Raw genomic sequence first — 17,113 nt, 5'->3', positions numbered from 1 at the left:
AACTTTGCTTTAAAAAATATATTATTATTACTTAGTCAGTTCAGCTAACTGCTAAAAGCATAGTAAACAAAAAAATGAGGAGTGGACCACATAGGAATGCTTTCAGAACCATAAAAAGGGATATATTCTGTGAGACTGAGACAGTTACTTTGATACCACAGAACCCTAAACCACTCTCTTACCTTCCAGTCAGAAGGTGCAATGTAGAGACAGGCAATATTGATTTCCAGGCAAACTATATTTCTGCACATTAGATCAAAAACATCCCTAAGTCCCATCTAGTAAACAAATGGAGACTTCCGACATCAGGGGACAAACATTTTGGTCTACTGTATGATGGCCCTGTCAGTTAACAGACTTCCTTTAACAGTGTCCCCTTCAGACAGTACCGTATTTGTATGACTTTTTAAAGTGTCTTATAAGAGTAAAAGTGAAATAAGATCAATGGAAAACACAAAAATGAAAGCATAGATACTAGCAGAGGTTCAAAAACTTAATTTAAATAAAGAAATCAATCATTAGATATGCTGACAATGGTACATCCCCTAGTCAGAAATTGACTAGCTTAAGGTGGTCAAATGAGTATTTGTGAAAGAAAAAAAAAAATTAAAGAATATTTTCAGATGCTGTTGATATATCATTAACATCTGTAAGAGAAATAAAAGTTTAGCATATACACTTTGTAATTCTTTAGCATAATCAACTTGAATACATGTTCTCTGGAATATATTATAGGGAAATGTCTATATTTTGAAATGATAGTTAATCTTAGATATGGGACCACTTTAAGAGACTTAACAATATGCTGAAGCTCTTACAGTTACCATGGAGTTATCGTTCACATGACTTCAATTTCTACCTAACCATGTTTCAGAGTCCAAATATCAATCACATCAACACTGACCTCACACTCTGGCTTCCCCTCCACTCTTCACTTTTTGAAAGAGCCGATTCTCAACCAAACCAAATAACTACAAATGTTTTTTCTGCATCTGTGCCCAAGCTGCAAAGCACTGCTTAAAAAAAAAAACAAAAACACACGATAGATCACACATTCAGGACAACTCCTACTGAGCTATCTCTTTCCTCACTTGCCAGTTCCTTAGTATATTCCCCACAGGAGCTACTCCAAGTCTCTTCATCTCATTTTCAGAACTTGCACTGCTTAATTATTAGATTCATGATAGTCTTAAAACTAAAGCATCTCAAAGATATTACTGCCAACTCCTTCATTTTAATTATAAATAAACCAAGAACTAAAGTTTAAAGGACTATAGCTTTACAAAAACTGAACCGATTTCCCTAAAACCCCACATGCACCCTCAATTTCAGCATATATTTACTGCATCTTGATCCATTCATTATGCCTCAGGAGCAGATTTATAGAAAAGTTAAGGACTCGGCCTGAAGCCGCACTACTTCAATACTGTTCCAGCTAGGCCACTTACTAGCTACATGCATCTGGACAAATCACCAATTCTGTGCCCTCCGTTTCTTCACTTTTAAATAGAGATAATAGTAGTATCTGGCTCATTGGGTTGTGACCATTACATAAGTGAATACATCTAAAAGCACTAAAAGTGGACCCAGCACGCAGAAAATGCTAAATAAGAGTTAGCTGGGGATATTATTATCATACCCTATAGAACCTCTGGCAAATGAGAACATGCCCCTCTTCTACCTTCACTTCTCTCAATTCCACACTCTCTCCATACCCAAAAATTCAGTTGCTCCAATCTTCTCCTCTTCAACCGCTTTAGGCAAAACTCCCCCACTCTACTTTTCTTCCTTCTTTTGATGTCAAGTTTCTTAAATTAGTCTTCATTTCCCACACCTATTTACCACAGTTTGCTTTTGAAGATGACATCCCTTGGCTTTGGGATTTTCATTTTCTGCACTCCAACACATATTCCTCAGTACATGCTACCAAATGTCAGATCTTGCATCTCCAGTTTTGAGTTCCTGCCCAAGCTCTGAACCTGTATATCTCCAAACACATCATATTCTTACTTGGACATCTTATTACAATCTCACACTCAAATTTTATCACATGTAAAATGATTTTTAAGGTGCTTTCTAACTATAAAAATTTCCAATATAACCTAAAACAGAATCTGTCATCTCCTCTACGCATTCCAAGTAAGTTTTCCACTATAAGTTCACAATAATTCTATTGGTGGCACCATAATTCTCCCAGTAACCAAATTCTACCTGGTCTTCAGAATTTCTGACATCATCCACTCATTTCTAGCCTATCACCTTAACGTAGATTTTTCAAGGTCTTCTGTTTATAGCACACATCCCCCCCTTTCTATATTTATATCATTCTCATCTTAATCTTCTTAAAATATTTTGTCACATTATCATCCACTTAAAAACCTCCAATAAACCTCCACTGTAAAGTCCAAATTCCTTAGCTTGGCATTGAAGTTCTCCAATCTGTGCCCAAACCAACTTTGCAACACTATACCCCACTAATCCCCATAAATTATTATACACCTCAGTCAAACTCTACTTATCATCCAAGTTTATTTCTGTATAATCGTGTGACATCTGCCATCCTGGAACACCTTCCACATTGTTCACTTATATCCCAAATTTTTCATGGCTCGGTTCAATTTCATCCTTTCCCATGAAATCTTACAGCCCAGGGTAATCTCTCCCTCATTTGAATTCCTAAGCCATTTATTGCCCATACAACTCATTTGCCATTGAATTATATAATGCCTCACACTGTTACCTAAATGTGTGTATCATCTCTCCATCAGAATAAAAGCAAAAACAAACCTAGGAAGGGACAGCATCATATCTCTTTGCATCTACTAGATTTTCTTAGAAAGCTGTACATGGCAGGCACTTAACAAAAAACTGTTGAATGCATGAAGAACATAATCACCTTGCTTCATGAGATACTAGCTACCTGCTCAAGTAATCCCATTTAAGAGAAAAGAATTACAGAAGGAAGAGTAGAAATAGAAAGTGACTATATTGTAACCATCGTAGCAATAATGATTCATGCAAGAATCATCAATGGATGCTAAAACCATCACATGAAAGTTTCTTGGGGAACAGGATATTTATACAGTCTCAAAATATATCTGAACAAATTACTTATGAATTACAAAGGGAAAAAAGGTACCTTCACAGTGGAGAAATCTGGCGGACACCAAGTGATCAAAGTTAACATCACCAATAATGGGATAAACTGACATCATGTGCCTCCTGATGTGATGCACTGAGGACACAACATCACTTATGTATTATTCCTGCCAAAAATGCATAACCTGAAACTAGTCATGAGGAAACAATCAGACAAACCAAAAACTGAGGGACAATCTACAAAACAACTGACCTATACTCTTCAAAAATGTCAATGTGCTGAAAGACAAAGAAAGGCTGAGGAATTGTGTGTGATCCTGGATTAGATCCTGGATCCGAAAACGAACTGCTATAAATGACATCACCTCCACACAGGACAACTGGTGAATTTGAATGTGGACCATATTAGATAACAGTTTTATATTAATGTTAAACTGCCTGATTTTGAACATTGTTCTTTGGTTAAGTGAGAGAATTTCCTTGTTCTTAGGAGAAACATTCCAAAGTATTTAAGAGTAAATGAATCTAAAACTTATTCTCTTAACTGTCCAGCAATAATAATAATACCAGTAACAGTAATAACAAGTACCAATAGAAAGACTGGCTAAAATGTGGCAAAATGTTGACAACTGGTAAATCATTGTACTACTGATGCAACTTTCCATTTTTTTCAAAATAAAGTTTAAAAAACAAATACCTTAATACCACACAAAAACTTTGAGAAGTTTTTATTTATCTGTGGTATTTTACATCTTATCTGACAATCTTAAAGCAAGACATACTTTCAGTGGAAGAGTCTGCTTTATAAAAACATTTGCTCTAAAAAAACAAATACATCTTTTTGGAACCAAAGAACCATTTATAATGTTAACAGTCCAACACTAATTTATCTTAAAAAATTTATATAAAGTTAATTTCATTTGGTGAAAAGACTTAGACAATGTTTTTTAAACAATGTAGTCTTATTATTTTCAAATATATAGAGAAAGAAGAGAAAGCTAAAATGGGCTGATTAAGCATTTTAAAGAAAGAAATAATGATCTGTAATTAACATATTAATAAACAAGCATATGTAAATTAAAAGTCTGCTTCCGAGATTATATCTATCAAAGATCACAAACTTCACCTTCTCTCAATTATCAAAAATTCTGGTTTAGCTGATGGTAAGTTTTAAGTGAGGTTTTATAATATAGCTACTAATTGATTATTATTTCTATAGGCTTCCTGGAACCTTTGAAAATAATACTTCTAGATTCAATATAGTTAGCAACAGTCCTTTAAAGTTGGATACCTTATTTATGAGATGTTCGGTAACAACTTCTCTTAGTCCAGTGTAGAGCTTTTCTCCATGTTTATGCAAAACCATTGTATATGCATTTCTATAGAGCTCCTCAAAACTAAGACCACTGTTATTCTTACGCTGGATTTCTTGAATTGCATTTTTCAGAAGGTCCCAAATGCTGTTTACATATTTTTCATCCATGGTCATCTGTAATATCCAAAAGAGAGAAAGAGACAAAAAAAAAAAAAAAAAAAAACCAATGGTTGAAAATCTTTCTGTATTTGTCCATATAGTAAATATTTTATTATATGGCTATGATTATAAATCTGCATGACTTACAAGGATGTTAACAATCTATTTTAACAGAAATAAAGGGATACATTTTAAAATAAGTTTTTAGAGCTGATAGAAGAAATTTTTAACAAATCCTTTTAACACCTCCCTCCTTTCTTATCTGCAGCACAACCCTCCACTTTAAATAAAATCATAATCCCTGATGTTAATACTTGCTTTAGCCAAAAAGTGTAAGACATATTTTCCCTAAATTTATTTAGTAGAATATGAGCTCAGAGAGACAGAAAGGTTCCTTGATGAAAAAAAATTGGGGACATGAACACTATTTTCCTCTCCTGAAGATCTGCAGAGCTCCTTAGCAAATTAAAGATGAGGAGATCTGTAATTAAAAAACAAAAAAAACAGTAAAAGCACACATTTTCTTTGTTAAACCTAGCATTCTCTCATTTTCCTCCTTTCCCACTTTAGATTCCATGGTCCGTCATTTCTAAGCACCTTGTATACACCCATAAATAACTTGCCCCCTTCCCCCCCTCCAAAATACTTGCCATTCTAAACACCAACTGCCCACCTACGCCTCACATGTACCCACACAGCTGAAAGCAACTACAGAATAACATACATACAACCATATTCAATCCATCTGAATTTAAATTCATAACCACTAACCACATGTCGGCCCTTAGTACAACCTCACAATCCTAATTTTCTAGACGGACTCTACTTTCCTAGATGATTTTACACCATCTCCTCCATCCACTCTAGGATAATGAATTGCTTCCTGTTCCACTGAAAAAACAGAAGTAACCTGAAGAGACACTGCACAAACTCTGGCTATATCCACTAACCTACCTGATTGTATACCAATATAACCTGCTAGTTCTTGTGCTCAAAGTGCCAAGTTCTATACTCAAATTATAGCACAGACATCATCTAAGGACTTGTTAAAAATGCAGAATTTCAGGCCCCATCCCAGACCTACAGAACCGTATCTGCATTTTAACAAGAACCCCAGGTGATACCTATACAAAATGAAGTTTAACAAGTATTGCTCTAGTCCCATCCCAACTCACCTATTCAAGGACCTCCCTTTAGCAATCTCCCTTCCCAGCATCATCAAAATTTTCCTCCCTGCTAGGTAATTTCCACCTGCATTTAATACCCCCAGTTTCCCATCTTGAAAACAAACAAACGAACAAATCCTCACAACCCCACATATTACTCCAGCACCACCTAATTTTTCTCTTTTTCATTTACAACAAAATCACAGGGCTACGGAGAAGACTTCTATATTCACTGTCTCCAAGTCACATTTTTCCCGTCGTATCTTGAATCCACTCCAATAAGGCTTTCATCTCTACCATTTCACAGAAACTACTCTTGAGAAGGTCACCAGTGACTTCCTCGCTGCTAAATCTAACAGTCAAAGTCTCACTTCTCATCGTACTCGACCTTTCTGGCAGTAATTCAAAGAGCTGATCACTCCTACCACTTGACACAGATTCCTCACCTGCCTTCCAAGCACTGCAATCTCGTTTCTCTTCCTATTCCACTTGTTCCTATTTGTCAGCCTGCTTACTGCTTCTTACTCATCACCACAACCTCCAACCTCTTGTCTGAACCTCTTACCTATCCACGCTTGGCTTTTAGGTGAAGTTAACTCATCTGGTCTCATGGCTTTAAGTTAACCTCAAAATTTATATAACCTGTTTGGAGCCCTCACCACCAGAGTCTTATGTTCGGCTACCTACTCAATATTTCTACTTGAAAATCTACTAGGCATCTCAATCAAGTCTAGAACAGAAAGCCTAATCTTTTCCCCTAAGTTGGCTTCCCCTGCAGTCTTCTCCAACTGAGCAGATATCCACTCCATCCTTCCAGTTGCTAAGGCCAAAAAGTCTGTAATCAAGTCCTCTTTAGTCTCTCACTTCACTTGTAAAACAAAAGGCAATTCTGTTGTCTCTACCTTCAAAATGTACCCAGAACCTAATTCCTCATTTCTTCCACTGCTCCTAAACCACCATTATCTCTCAGATTATTACAACAGCCTCCTAACTGGTCTTTGTTTCTGCTCTTGGCCCAATATCATAGAGCAATCAGAGTGACCTTCTGAAAACAAACCAAATCATGTCACTCGGCAGCTCACAACCCTCGGTGACTTCTCATTTCTCCTGCAGTTAAAGTCAGAGTCCTTACGCTATTCTACAAAGCCTTATTCGACCTGATAATCTCTCTGACTTCATCTATTCTTCCTCCTTGCTCTCTCTGCTCCAGCCCCACCAGCCTCCTACTTACTCCTTGGAATATGGCAAACAAGTTCACTTCAAGTTGGTATTTGCTACTCTCTCTGTCTGGAATGCTCTTCCCCAAGATACCTAAGTGGCTCATTCACTGATCAACCTCAAAACTCTGCTCAACTGTCGCCTTAAAATAAAGCTTTAACTAGCTACTCTATTTACAAGAGCAGCCTCCTCCTACTAGTGACCCTCAAATTCCAACCTCACATTACTTCTTTTCCTGGCCTCTCTCCTCCCAGTCAAATGTCAGCTCCATGAAGGCAGGGATTTTCATCACTGCTGAATAACCTCAGCCACTAAAATAATAGCTGGCATACAACAAGCACTTACACCTGCTGATTGATTTTCTACTAATCTGACTAAGCGGCCCTCTTCATGCTCAGAAAACCTACAAGTTCCACGTTCACAACCAGGGAAACACTGCATCAATTACTCATCAGATTCATGCACACTTCTGACCCGAAATGGATAAAAGATACCAAGCTAAAAAAATCCTCTCCAGCTAGAAAGTTTTGGAGGTGATGGATATGTTTATTGCATAGATTGTGATGGCTTCACAAATGAATACTTACCTCCAAACTCATCAAGTTGCATACATTAAATATGTACAGCTTACCTCAATAAAGTGGTTAAAAAAAAAGAATCCTCTCCAAGTCCTGTACAATGAGTGTGAATGTGAAAGAGGAAGAAGTAGGTAGGCAAAACAGTTCATTCAGTCAAACAAGCTCAACTCCCAATCAAGAGGATTCTTAAGCAGATGACTCAAACTGAGTCGTCTTATTCTGATCTTTTCTGGAGAGCTTAAAAAGGAACTCTTTAGAAAACAACTTCTTTCCTGTTACTCAAATATTATTCAAATCCAGGACTATCAGAGACTTCTCTGAAATGGCCTTAAGAGAATTTACCCTTACATCTAAACTACTACCTATTTTTATCAGATATTCTCATACAGAGGATGCCATCCATATAAAATATAAATAAGATGTTGCTATTTACAACTTTTCACAAATAAAGCCCACAAGACAACGTGATAATGATGGCCTCAAATACTCCATGTATGTGCAATGTGGTTTTAGTTTGCTGACAGCATATGTAGAGGTTACAATAAAGCAGGCTAAGACACCATCCCTGCGGTTAAACAACGAACATATAAAGCAGAACGTTCAAACCGATTTCAGAAGAGTAAAGTTAATGCGGACTAAAAACTCCAGAGATAACTATACTGCTAATAGTTGAGCAAAAACTTCAAATGATCTTTTCAGGCTCTGTAACATAAGATCCCATGAAAGCTAGAAAACATACAAAAACGTCTCTACTCAGCATGAATTACTAAATTTTCTATTAGAAACTAAAGTATTTTAAAGATATAAACTAAGAGGCTTCAAATATTGTACAAATACTCTTACATTGTAATAAAAGAATCATTTCTCACATATATAAATCAAGCATTATTTTAAAATCCAAGATGGTATGTAGTATTTTCCTCAGTATTTGTGCTTTATAGATAGAAATGAAGACAGAGAGCAAAAATGTTTCTTCTGGTGATTGCTCCGGTATAAAAATGTTCAAACAAAGGAGAACAAAATAGACCGAGAGAGATTAAATGACTTACCCAAAATCACAGAGCTGGAATCGGAATTCATATTCTCAAATCCAGTACAAACCACTGAACTCACCTCCCATCCCACTGTGCTAATAGGGTAAAGTAATATTACAGTATAATCACTGATTACCTTGGTAAACACAGTACAGTATATTAGTAGAAAGTATAGATTTTGCTGTCTGACAGGCCTGGATTTGCGTCATGGCTCTGCTACATTCATAAGCCACGCAACCTTGGGCAAATTACTTAATTCTTCTAAACCTTTATTTCCTCACTTGTAAAAAAGTGGGTTTAATAACAATACCTATCTCAAAAAGACTATCAAGAGGATTAAATGCAAATGTCAGTAGAATCCAGCCCAGCCCAGGGCACAGTGCAGTCAGCCTTCCATATCCATGGAACTCGCAGATACAGGGTTGACTGTACTATGCCATTTTATGTAAGGGACTTGAGCATCCTCAGATTTTGGTATCTGAAGAGGTCCTATAACCAATCCCCCATGGAGAGCGAGGGACTACGGTATAATCCCTCACATGCTGAATAACTGACAGAATCTCTTGAACTCTCATCTATGGGCATCAAATGTCAGGAAAAAAAATAGTGTTTAGGCTTAGCAAATAAACAGCTAAAACAAAAGTACCTTAAGAGGACAACTATGCTAAATGAAAGTCAGTAAAATGTAGCCTTCTTTCAGAAACAATATTCCCCTACTTCATATCTCCTATTCTTCCAGTGTCATTTAAATCATTTTAATCCCCAGAGCTCTGCCCTTGGTTCTTCTTTTCACTCTACACTGGCTGCACTTCCATTCATTATCATAGTTACAACTACTATATATATATACTTCTAGGGTTCTAAAATTTACAAGGCTCTAGATTGGCAAGGGATTCTGGAGCCTCCTAAAACTGCATATAAAATTTTGCAAATATAATGTGTGTGCACTTCTTTTCTGGATGGTGGGTCACTAGCTCTTATCAGATTTCCCAAGAAGTTTGGTCCTCATCTCAAAGAAGATAAATTACTGGCTTACATGTTAATTGCTCCCAAATCTATACTGCCAGCCCAGAAGTTCCCCCAAAGCCTTAACTACTGTATTCAACCACCTGCTGGATATGCCCAACCAAATTTTCCAGACACATATCAAACTTATCATGTCCAAAATTTCTGGTAAACTCACTCTCCAAACACACCCAAATCGTCTTTCTGTATTCTCTAATTCAGTAGCGGCAACACAAACCACCTAGTTACACAAGCTAGAAGCGTAAGCCTTAACTTTTCTTCTTTCCTCTCTCTCATCCCTTTCTCATCCAATCATCAAGTGCTACCAACATCAGGCCCAAGAGATTTCTCAAATATGCCCCCAATCTTTCATCCTGAATACTGTTGCCCTAAAACTTTCATCTAGATTACTGCAACAGCCTTCCAGCCACCGTGAACTCTAATAACCTCTTGGAATCCATCTTCCTCAAAATCATTAAAATAACCAAATCAGCATAACACCCCTGTTCAAAACCCACCTCTCATCAGCAACTGGGGGGGGTGTGCTTTAAAAGGGAACATAACACTTCATGATCTAGTCAGTCTATGCCTACTTCTCTAACTTCATCTTTCACTAACTACTACCTATCTTACATTCACTTCCTGGCAACATTAAACCAGTGGTTATTCCTGTCCACTGTCACACCTCCCCTCCACACACCACCCTCTCATGTCTTCTTTATACACCCCTCTTCTGCCTCTTTGATTCTTTACATAGCTTCTGAACACAGCTCAGGTGTCACATCCTCCAAAAATCCTTCCCTGACCTCCTCAAGCAAAGCTAACAACTCTTTCTCAGCTCTTTCATAATACTCAGGTTATATCTATCACTACACTACCATACTGCTGCATAATTATCTGTTTGTGAATCTTTTTCCTCCATTAGACTATGAGATAGTTGAGGGATTGTGCATTTTTCTTCAATGTTACTTAGAAGGCCATAAACAAATGTCTGGGGAATGTTGTTTTACCTATGTTATACCAATGCAATTTTGAAAACATGAACATTTGAATTACCAAGCACAATGATACTGAAAAATATTTAACGTGTTTATGTAACGATTAATGTAATTTTAAAATAAAAATATATTTTCCAAACAGAAATAAAGTACAATAATGTACAAGCAAAAGACTCTCAAATTTCATATATCAAGTAGTATTTTCACATTCACCTAACTAAATGCTTCAAAAGGCTGCTTAATCATTAACTTTATTAATAAATGTTAACTAGGAGGAAAATAGTGGATAAAAAAAGGCTATTCAGGAGGAGATCTACAAGTTACAGTCTTTCCCTAAATCAAATAAGTCCAAAAACAATACACCCAAGGAAACAGGCTTCAAGTACATTTGCTACATACCCGCTTTGGTCCTGGCATCAAATGAGCAGTGGCAAAATAATTACATTACTGATTAATTGATGGGTGAATTTCTCACCTATCCTTGATAGAGAATACAACATTAACTGTCAATGAAAGTTAAAAGGACTAGATGATAAACTCTAAGTCATCAATGTTAACCATTAAAAACATCACTCTAGACTTCACTCACAGTCATTTAAAAGCCCTAACACTTTAAAGTAATACTCCAAAGTATTTGAGCAGGATTTTAATCCCATTGATGAAACTGACTTACTCAGGTTGCAATAACTACAAATACACTCAGGAAGGGATCTGGTAACAATGCTTCAGCAAAACAATAAAATGATAAAATGCACACATACATATATACACAAACATTTAATGTCTGCTTATTTTAGATATATACTGCATCTTTCCCCAACAAGCTCAAGTTACAAAGTGTTCAGCAAAGTAAATTCATTTAGCAAGAAAAGAAACAAAAGCTCTTTTTCAAAGGAAAGATATAATTGAGTATTCTTAAATGTCCATGGTTTAGTGAGACCTCTTAGAAACCAAACAAGACTTTATTTTTTAAACGTGACTTTTGCCCACTTCCCTGTCCCCAATCCAGGATTATAATCCCCTCATTAGTAAGTATCAATAACAAAAATAACACTAACAATCTTTTCTTTCACAAACATCTCTGGTTCTTCATCTACATTACTTAAAAGATATAAAAACATAAGCCTTCAAAATGCTGCATTTAAAAGGATGTCAGTCTATTATACACTTACACATCTTGAAGGTTCTGTAATTACTGAGAGCTGGAGAACTACAGCATGAGCCAATTAAAACTAAAAGGAAGAGAACTGTACTTTTCACATCCACTACACACAAAGGACAAGAAGTCTTTAGTCCCCTGTGAATAATTTTCTACAAGAAATTTAGAACAGGGTGGGTGGGGGAAAAGGGTGAGAATTTGAAATTCCAGGCAATTCAGAATGACACAGCTAGAAAAAAAATAAACAAGGAAAAATGCTTGATCGTAATTTTGAGCTTCAGCCTCAAAAAAGCTGTTTTGGTACAAATATCTGAGGAATGGCAATATTCTAGATAAATACAACTAAGCCATAAATTTTGTAAGGAAGTTCCCTCCCAGATTATAAGCACCTTAGACTAATATCAAGTCTCTGTTCCCTTATTTTATTGTATCCTTTTTAATACATGTTATGATTCTTAGTTGATTTGAATGCAGTCCCATTAAGAGTTAGTAATGATGATGAACCTATTTGATGACCAATGGCTACACAATGACTTATGACGTCTCCAATAATCCCATTTATTCATCAGTTAATTTTTAAACATCCTCAACCATCAAAAGATAGCCAAAGATCCAAGCTTTGAGGAAACAGCCCAGTGGGACACATTCAGATTCTGGGCAAGTTATTTAACCTTCCAAACTTCACTTTCCTCATCTGCTTGTAACAAGAGAAATGGGAGAAGATGGTGTATTGTGTGGCAATTAAGAAAGTTTGTGAAAGCATCCGACACACATCACTTGCTCAATAAATTTCTTTTTCTTTACTACAAGGAAGAAACATACAGCCTTCTGTGCTGGAATTGTGCTGCCAAAAGTAATGACTGATAATGACAATTATCAATTAGAAAAAAGCACAGTAGCCAGGGAAAATGCTATGAAATCACAAATTAAGGCTGAGCTACACTCAACTGGCCTCTAATATCACTAAATTACAGAACAGTAACATTTACAATGAGAAAGTTAAATCATCAACAGACGGTTCAATTATTATAATCTGCATTTCAGTTCTCAACATGAGTAGGCTGTTCAAAAATCAATTTAAAAATCTGGAACATTTCTTTCAAAGACTAAGTTCAAGCTTTCACATTAGCCTGTTAAAGTTCAGTTAAGTCACAACTGACTTAAGAGTACTAACAATATTCTTTCAATGATATCTCTGTGAATGATCTTCGCATATGTGAAAAAATGTATATGTAACATTTCATAGTCTGATGATGACCACAAAAAATAATATGCAATCATAAGTATTCTCCCTGAGTCAAGAAGTTTGTCACTCTCCTATTGGTGCTATTTTCGCTGATATAAAGAGATGTTATTGGCACCCTGAAACACGTTTTACCCAGAGAATACAATATTCATCTTGACTAGAACTCTTCAAACATAGAGACTCTCCCTATTAAGAAGATTAGTTATCACATCTGTAAGATCAACACTTTAAAATTATAAAAACATTTGCTGTATTTCTCAATATACTATTAAATCCCAATAATAGTAAGGGCTCGTGTATAAACTAGCTCTTAAACATTCATCTGGAAAACAAAAATAATAGAAAAGCAAGAATCATATATTTTTGGATGGAATCTCAAGCAGTAGTAGTAATGCTACAGACAAAAAATACTTCATATCTAAGTGCATGTTTGAGTTCCATATTTCTATCCTACAATCTAAAACTATGAATTTTAATAAAAATGACAATACTTTGTTCTCTTTAGCTTACGTCGCTATTTTTTTTTTGAAATGGATAAACCCAGTTTTTCTAAAACTATGATAAAGTGTAAAGATGTATAAAACTGTTGGACAATAACAAAGTAGTTTATACCAGAATCAGCTACACACACTCCAAAGAGAAAAAAACATGTAAAACAATACGAATTGCCAGTTAGCTCTGTCTTTGAATGAACCTAACCATAAACTAAATGTGATATGACAGCAAAAGGCCTATAACATAAAATTATTACAAAAATCTGACATCAAATCTCAAAATTTCTCTAAAACTACCAACTTACACAAAAAGAAGTATGTAAGAACATAGCTAACTTTTCCACTGCTTCATATTAGCATTTAATCATCACCACTGAAATATACCATTCTTATTCTAAGGTTGAAAAGATAGGTGACATTTGCAACATCACAAAATGTTTTAGAGCAAAGGAGAACACACCAGCATTCGCTTTCTAGACTGAAATTTTAAGAGTGGAAATAAGCCTAAGAAAACCCCAAATTAAAATCTCTTCATTTTACAAATGAAGAAACTGAAGCTAAGTAGCTTATCCACGATCACTCAGCTAGTTAGAGCAATGAAGGAATCCATGTGTCCTGAGCTAAGGACCCTTCCGTTACACCATGTCAACTCAAATCACCTGAGTGTCTGATATTACAAAATCAATTTATAATTAACAGGCTAATATTAACACTGAATTATTAAGGCTTTATGCTTATTTCAGTTTGGTCTAGAGAAAAGAGCTTTTAACCAGAAATCAGGCTTTTAGTCATGGTTCTTCCATAAATTCAAGCTGTAAGTATCCTTTGGGTAAAATCACCCTCTCCAGTTCTCCACTTCCCCATGTATTAAATAAGATTAGAACATATTCTCTCTAAAGTCCTTTCTGGCTCTTAAAAATTAAAATATGAAAACAAATAGGAGCAAATAAATTACTTGTTTTTTTGGCTAATGATAACGTTCATCAAAATAATACACTTCTTTCATGTCTCATTTGCTTATTTTAAACTACCTGATCTTCGTACTTCAAAATTCATTTCATTGTTTAACCTACTACTTCTTAATACATTCTGAAAGACATAAAATCACTTTTCTCTAAACATATATATATATATTTTTTTTTTTTGGCGCTATGCGGGCCTCTCACTGTTGTGGCCTCTCCCATTGCGGAGCACAGGCTCTGGACGTGCAGGCTCAGCGGCCATGGCTCACGGGCCCAGCCGCTCCGCGGCATGTGGGATCTTCCCGGACCGGGGCATGAACCCGTGTCCCCTGCATCGGCAGGCGGACTCTCAACCACTGCGCCACCAGGGAAGCCCTAAACATATATTTACAAGATAAATTTCTAATTGAAAAAAGTTTAAAAATGTGTACTATCAGTCTTTAACTTAAAAAGGAAAGTGTTAACTAAGAAATACGTCAACTAATATATCCTTCCTATTGGTTATGATTTTGACTGCTTTATTCAATACACACTATGACTCCCTTAAGCAATTTATATATTAAAATTTTACTGAACAACACAGGCATCCATCGATTCAAAGTTTTTATAACATGTATTCAAAGTTTTTATAACATGTATTCTCTTATGAGAGGTGCATATACTTTGAATCTAGTGAGGTTTAAAGCTTGCAAAAGCTCCTTCCAAGATCTGGAAACTAATTTTGAATCCTTTTTATAAAGAGAGTACTGCAGTGTATAAGCTTCAGGGGCCCTAGATCCGTCCCTGGGTAATCATTTAAACGGCAAGCTTAGAATTAACTTTCCAATATATTCCTATTATGAAAGTAAATATTTCAGAATCTAGCAAATTCTTAACGGAATATAATTAAGGCAGTGTGGTGTAATGAAAAGAACATGAATTTCTGAGACAGATACACCTGGGATCTGAATTCCAGCTCTGTCCTTCCATAGGTATATATGTAATACACATATTTTACTATGTCTCTCTGAGCCCCAGGAGAGATTTAAAACAGAAGTAACATCTAAAGATTGTTCTGAGAATTTGAGATAATTATAGTTCAAAGAGCCTAACACAAGGTAGACACTGAACAAGTTGTAGTTACTCATCTTATAAAGCAACTTCTCATACTATTAAATAAATTGAAAAGGGAAGGAGAAAAAGAATTTTTCATGATTACTTTCAAGAGGACAGGGCAAATAGAAGAGGCTAAGTGTTGCTCAGTTAAGAGCTGCTTTAGGTAAGGATGACTTGCAATCAGTACGTTAAAGCATTCCTCTTAGCAAGAACGGCTTGCTTTTATAGAAAACCGTCTCTAAGGAATCTTGTATTTTCTTAAAGTAGGTAAAAGATATCCCTTTGAAGTCTTTATTCATTTTCTTAGCAGTAACCTTTCTCATTTAAAGAGCAAATTCAGGTCCATTCCTTTCTCAATGATCACTAGATAAATGGAAGTCAAATTAAGAAATTTTACTTAATTTTCAACTTTAAAATTGACTTAAAAAAATAAAGAGCAAAAGCTCTTCTAGCAGCAAAAGGTCTGGATTAGTGGTTACAACAACTACAGGATCAGTTCTCAATTTCTCAGTTGGTTAATGTTACCAACTTGGGAAAGTAGGACTCTCCTCAACTTTGAAAAGGCTTGATTAATGACAGTGATTTTAAAGCAATAGTTAGAGAACTTTTTAAAAAGAAATCTTCTACACATAGAGCAATGTACAAACTGCTCTAAATGACTAGAGAGGGAAACTTCTGAAGATACCTACTCCACTCCTCCTAGGTCCTGGAGACCCTATAAGAGTTTCAAAATAAATGTCCTACATGAAACATATTACTTTTACTTGAAAATACTAACTTTATGATTAGAAAATCATTTTAACTGTCTCAATGATGCCACTGTTTATTAGCAAGCACTTTCTGACATTATTTCTTTTAACCCTCACAATTAACCTGTGAGAAAGATTGCCATAGTTCCCATCTTAAAGATGAGAAAACAAACCAGAGTCTTGTCAGTTTATTCATTCAACATTGTTGGCTACTACTGTGCAGCACTGACAAAGATCAATACAAAAAGACCTGCTGCCTCCTCTAAAGAAAATCATGTTCTAATAAAGGAGATACTGACTATTTGAAGAATTTTGGCTATGAAGGGAGATGGTATGGTAGTTACCATGGTAGGGAAGACAGAAAAAGGAACATCTTCCTTCTCTGAGACCCAAGGGAAGGAGCTGAGAATGAGTAAAGATACAGGTTAATGAATATAACTGAAAGAGAAGCAAGCTGAAGGAACTTACACAAGATAACTTTAGTAGTTAAGTTTCCTGAAAAAGAGAGATCAGAGAACTCTCAATAAAGAGCTTAAGGACAGTGATTAAAGTCTGAAATAGCTCATGCAGGAAAGGGGAGAGGGAGTTTACCAGGGACACAAAAATATTGCCCAGAGGCACTGACAGTCCAACTAGCTTGGAGACCACAGTCTTGGAATTTTCTCCAGGAGTGCACAATAGTCTAAAAAATATGAGCAGTGAAGGCAGATGAATGGAATGGTTCAAGATGCTTTTTGCTGATATTTCTGGCCTCGCTCTGGGGAGGCAGTAGGAAAGAAGGGGCAACTAGCAACAGGCGCCACAGCCTGGGAGAATGCAAGGGGTCTTCTTGAAAT

At 35.9% G+C, this 17,113-nt stretch overlaps 1 protein-coding gene across 1 annotated transcript in view; it reads right to left on the bottom strand.

Annotated features, from left to right (window-relative positions):
• Positions 1-17,113, bottom strand: part of CUL3 (cullin 3) — a 96,786-nt gene that overhangs the window by 71,912 nt on the left and 7,761 nt on the right. The window contains exon 2 of the mRNA XM_029224959.1: positions 4,391-4,588. Within this exon, the coding sequence (XP_029080792.1) occupies positions 4,391-4,588 (198 nt within the window). The remainder of the gene's footprint in view (positions 1-4,390; positions 4,589-17,113) is intronic.

Source organism: Monodon monoceros, unplaced genomic scaffold (assembly GCF_005190385.1).
Source record: "Monodon monoceros isolate NGI ecotype Baffin Bay Population unplaced genomic scaffold, NGI_Narwhal_1 Super_Scaffold_16, whole genome shotgun sequence".
NCBI classification, from domain to species: domain Eukaryota; kingdom Metazoa; phylum Chordata; class Mammalia; order Artiodactyla; family Monodontidae; genus Monodon; species Monodon monoceros.
The sequence above is the reverse complement of the archived record's forward strand: the minus strand, read 5'-3'. Positions and strand labels throughout refer to the sequence as shown.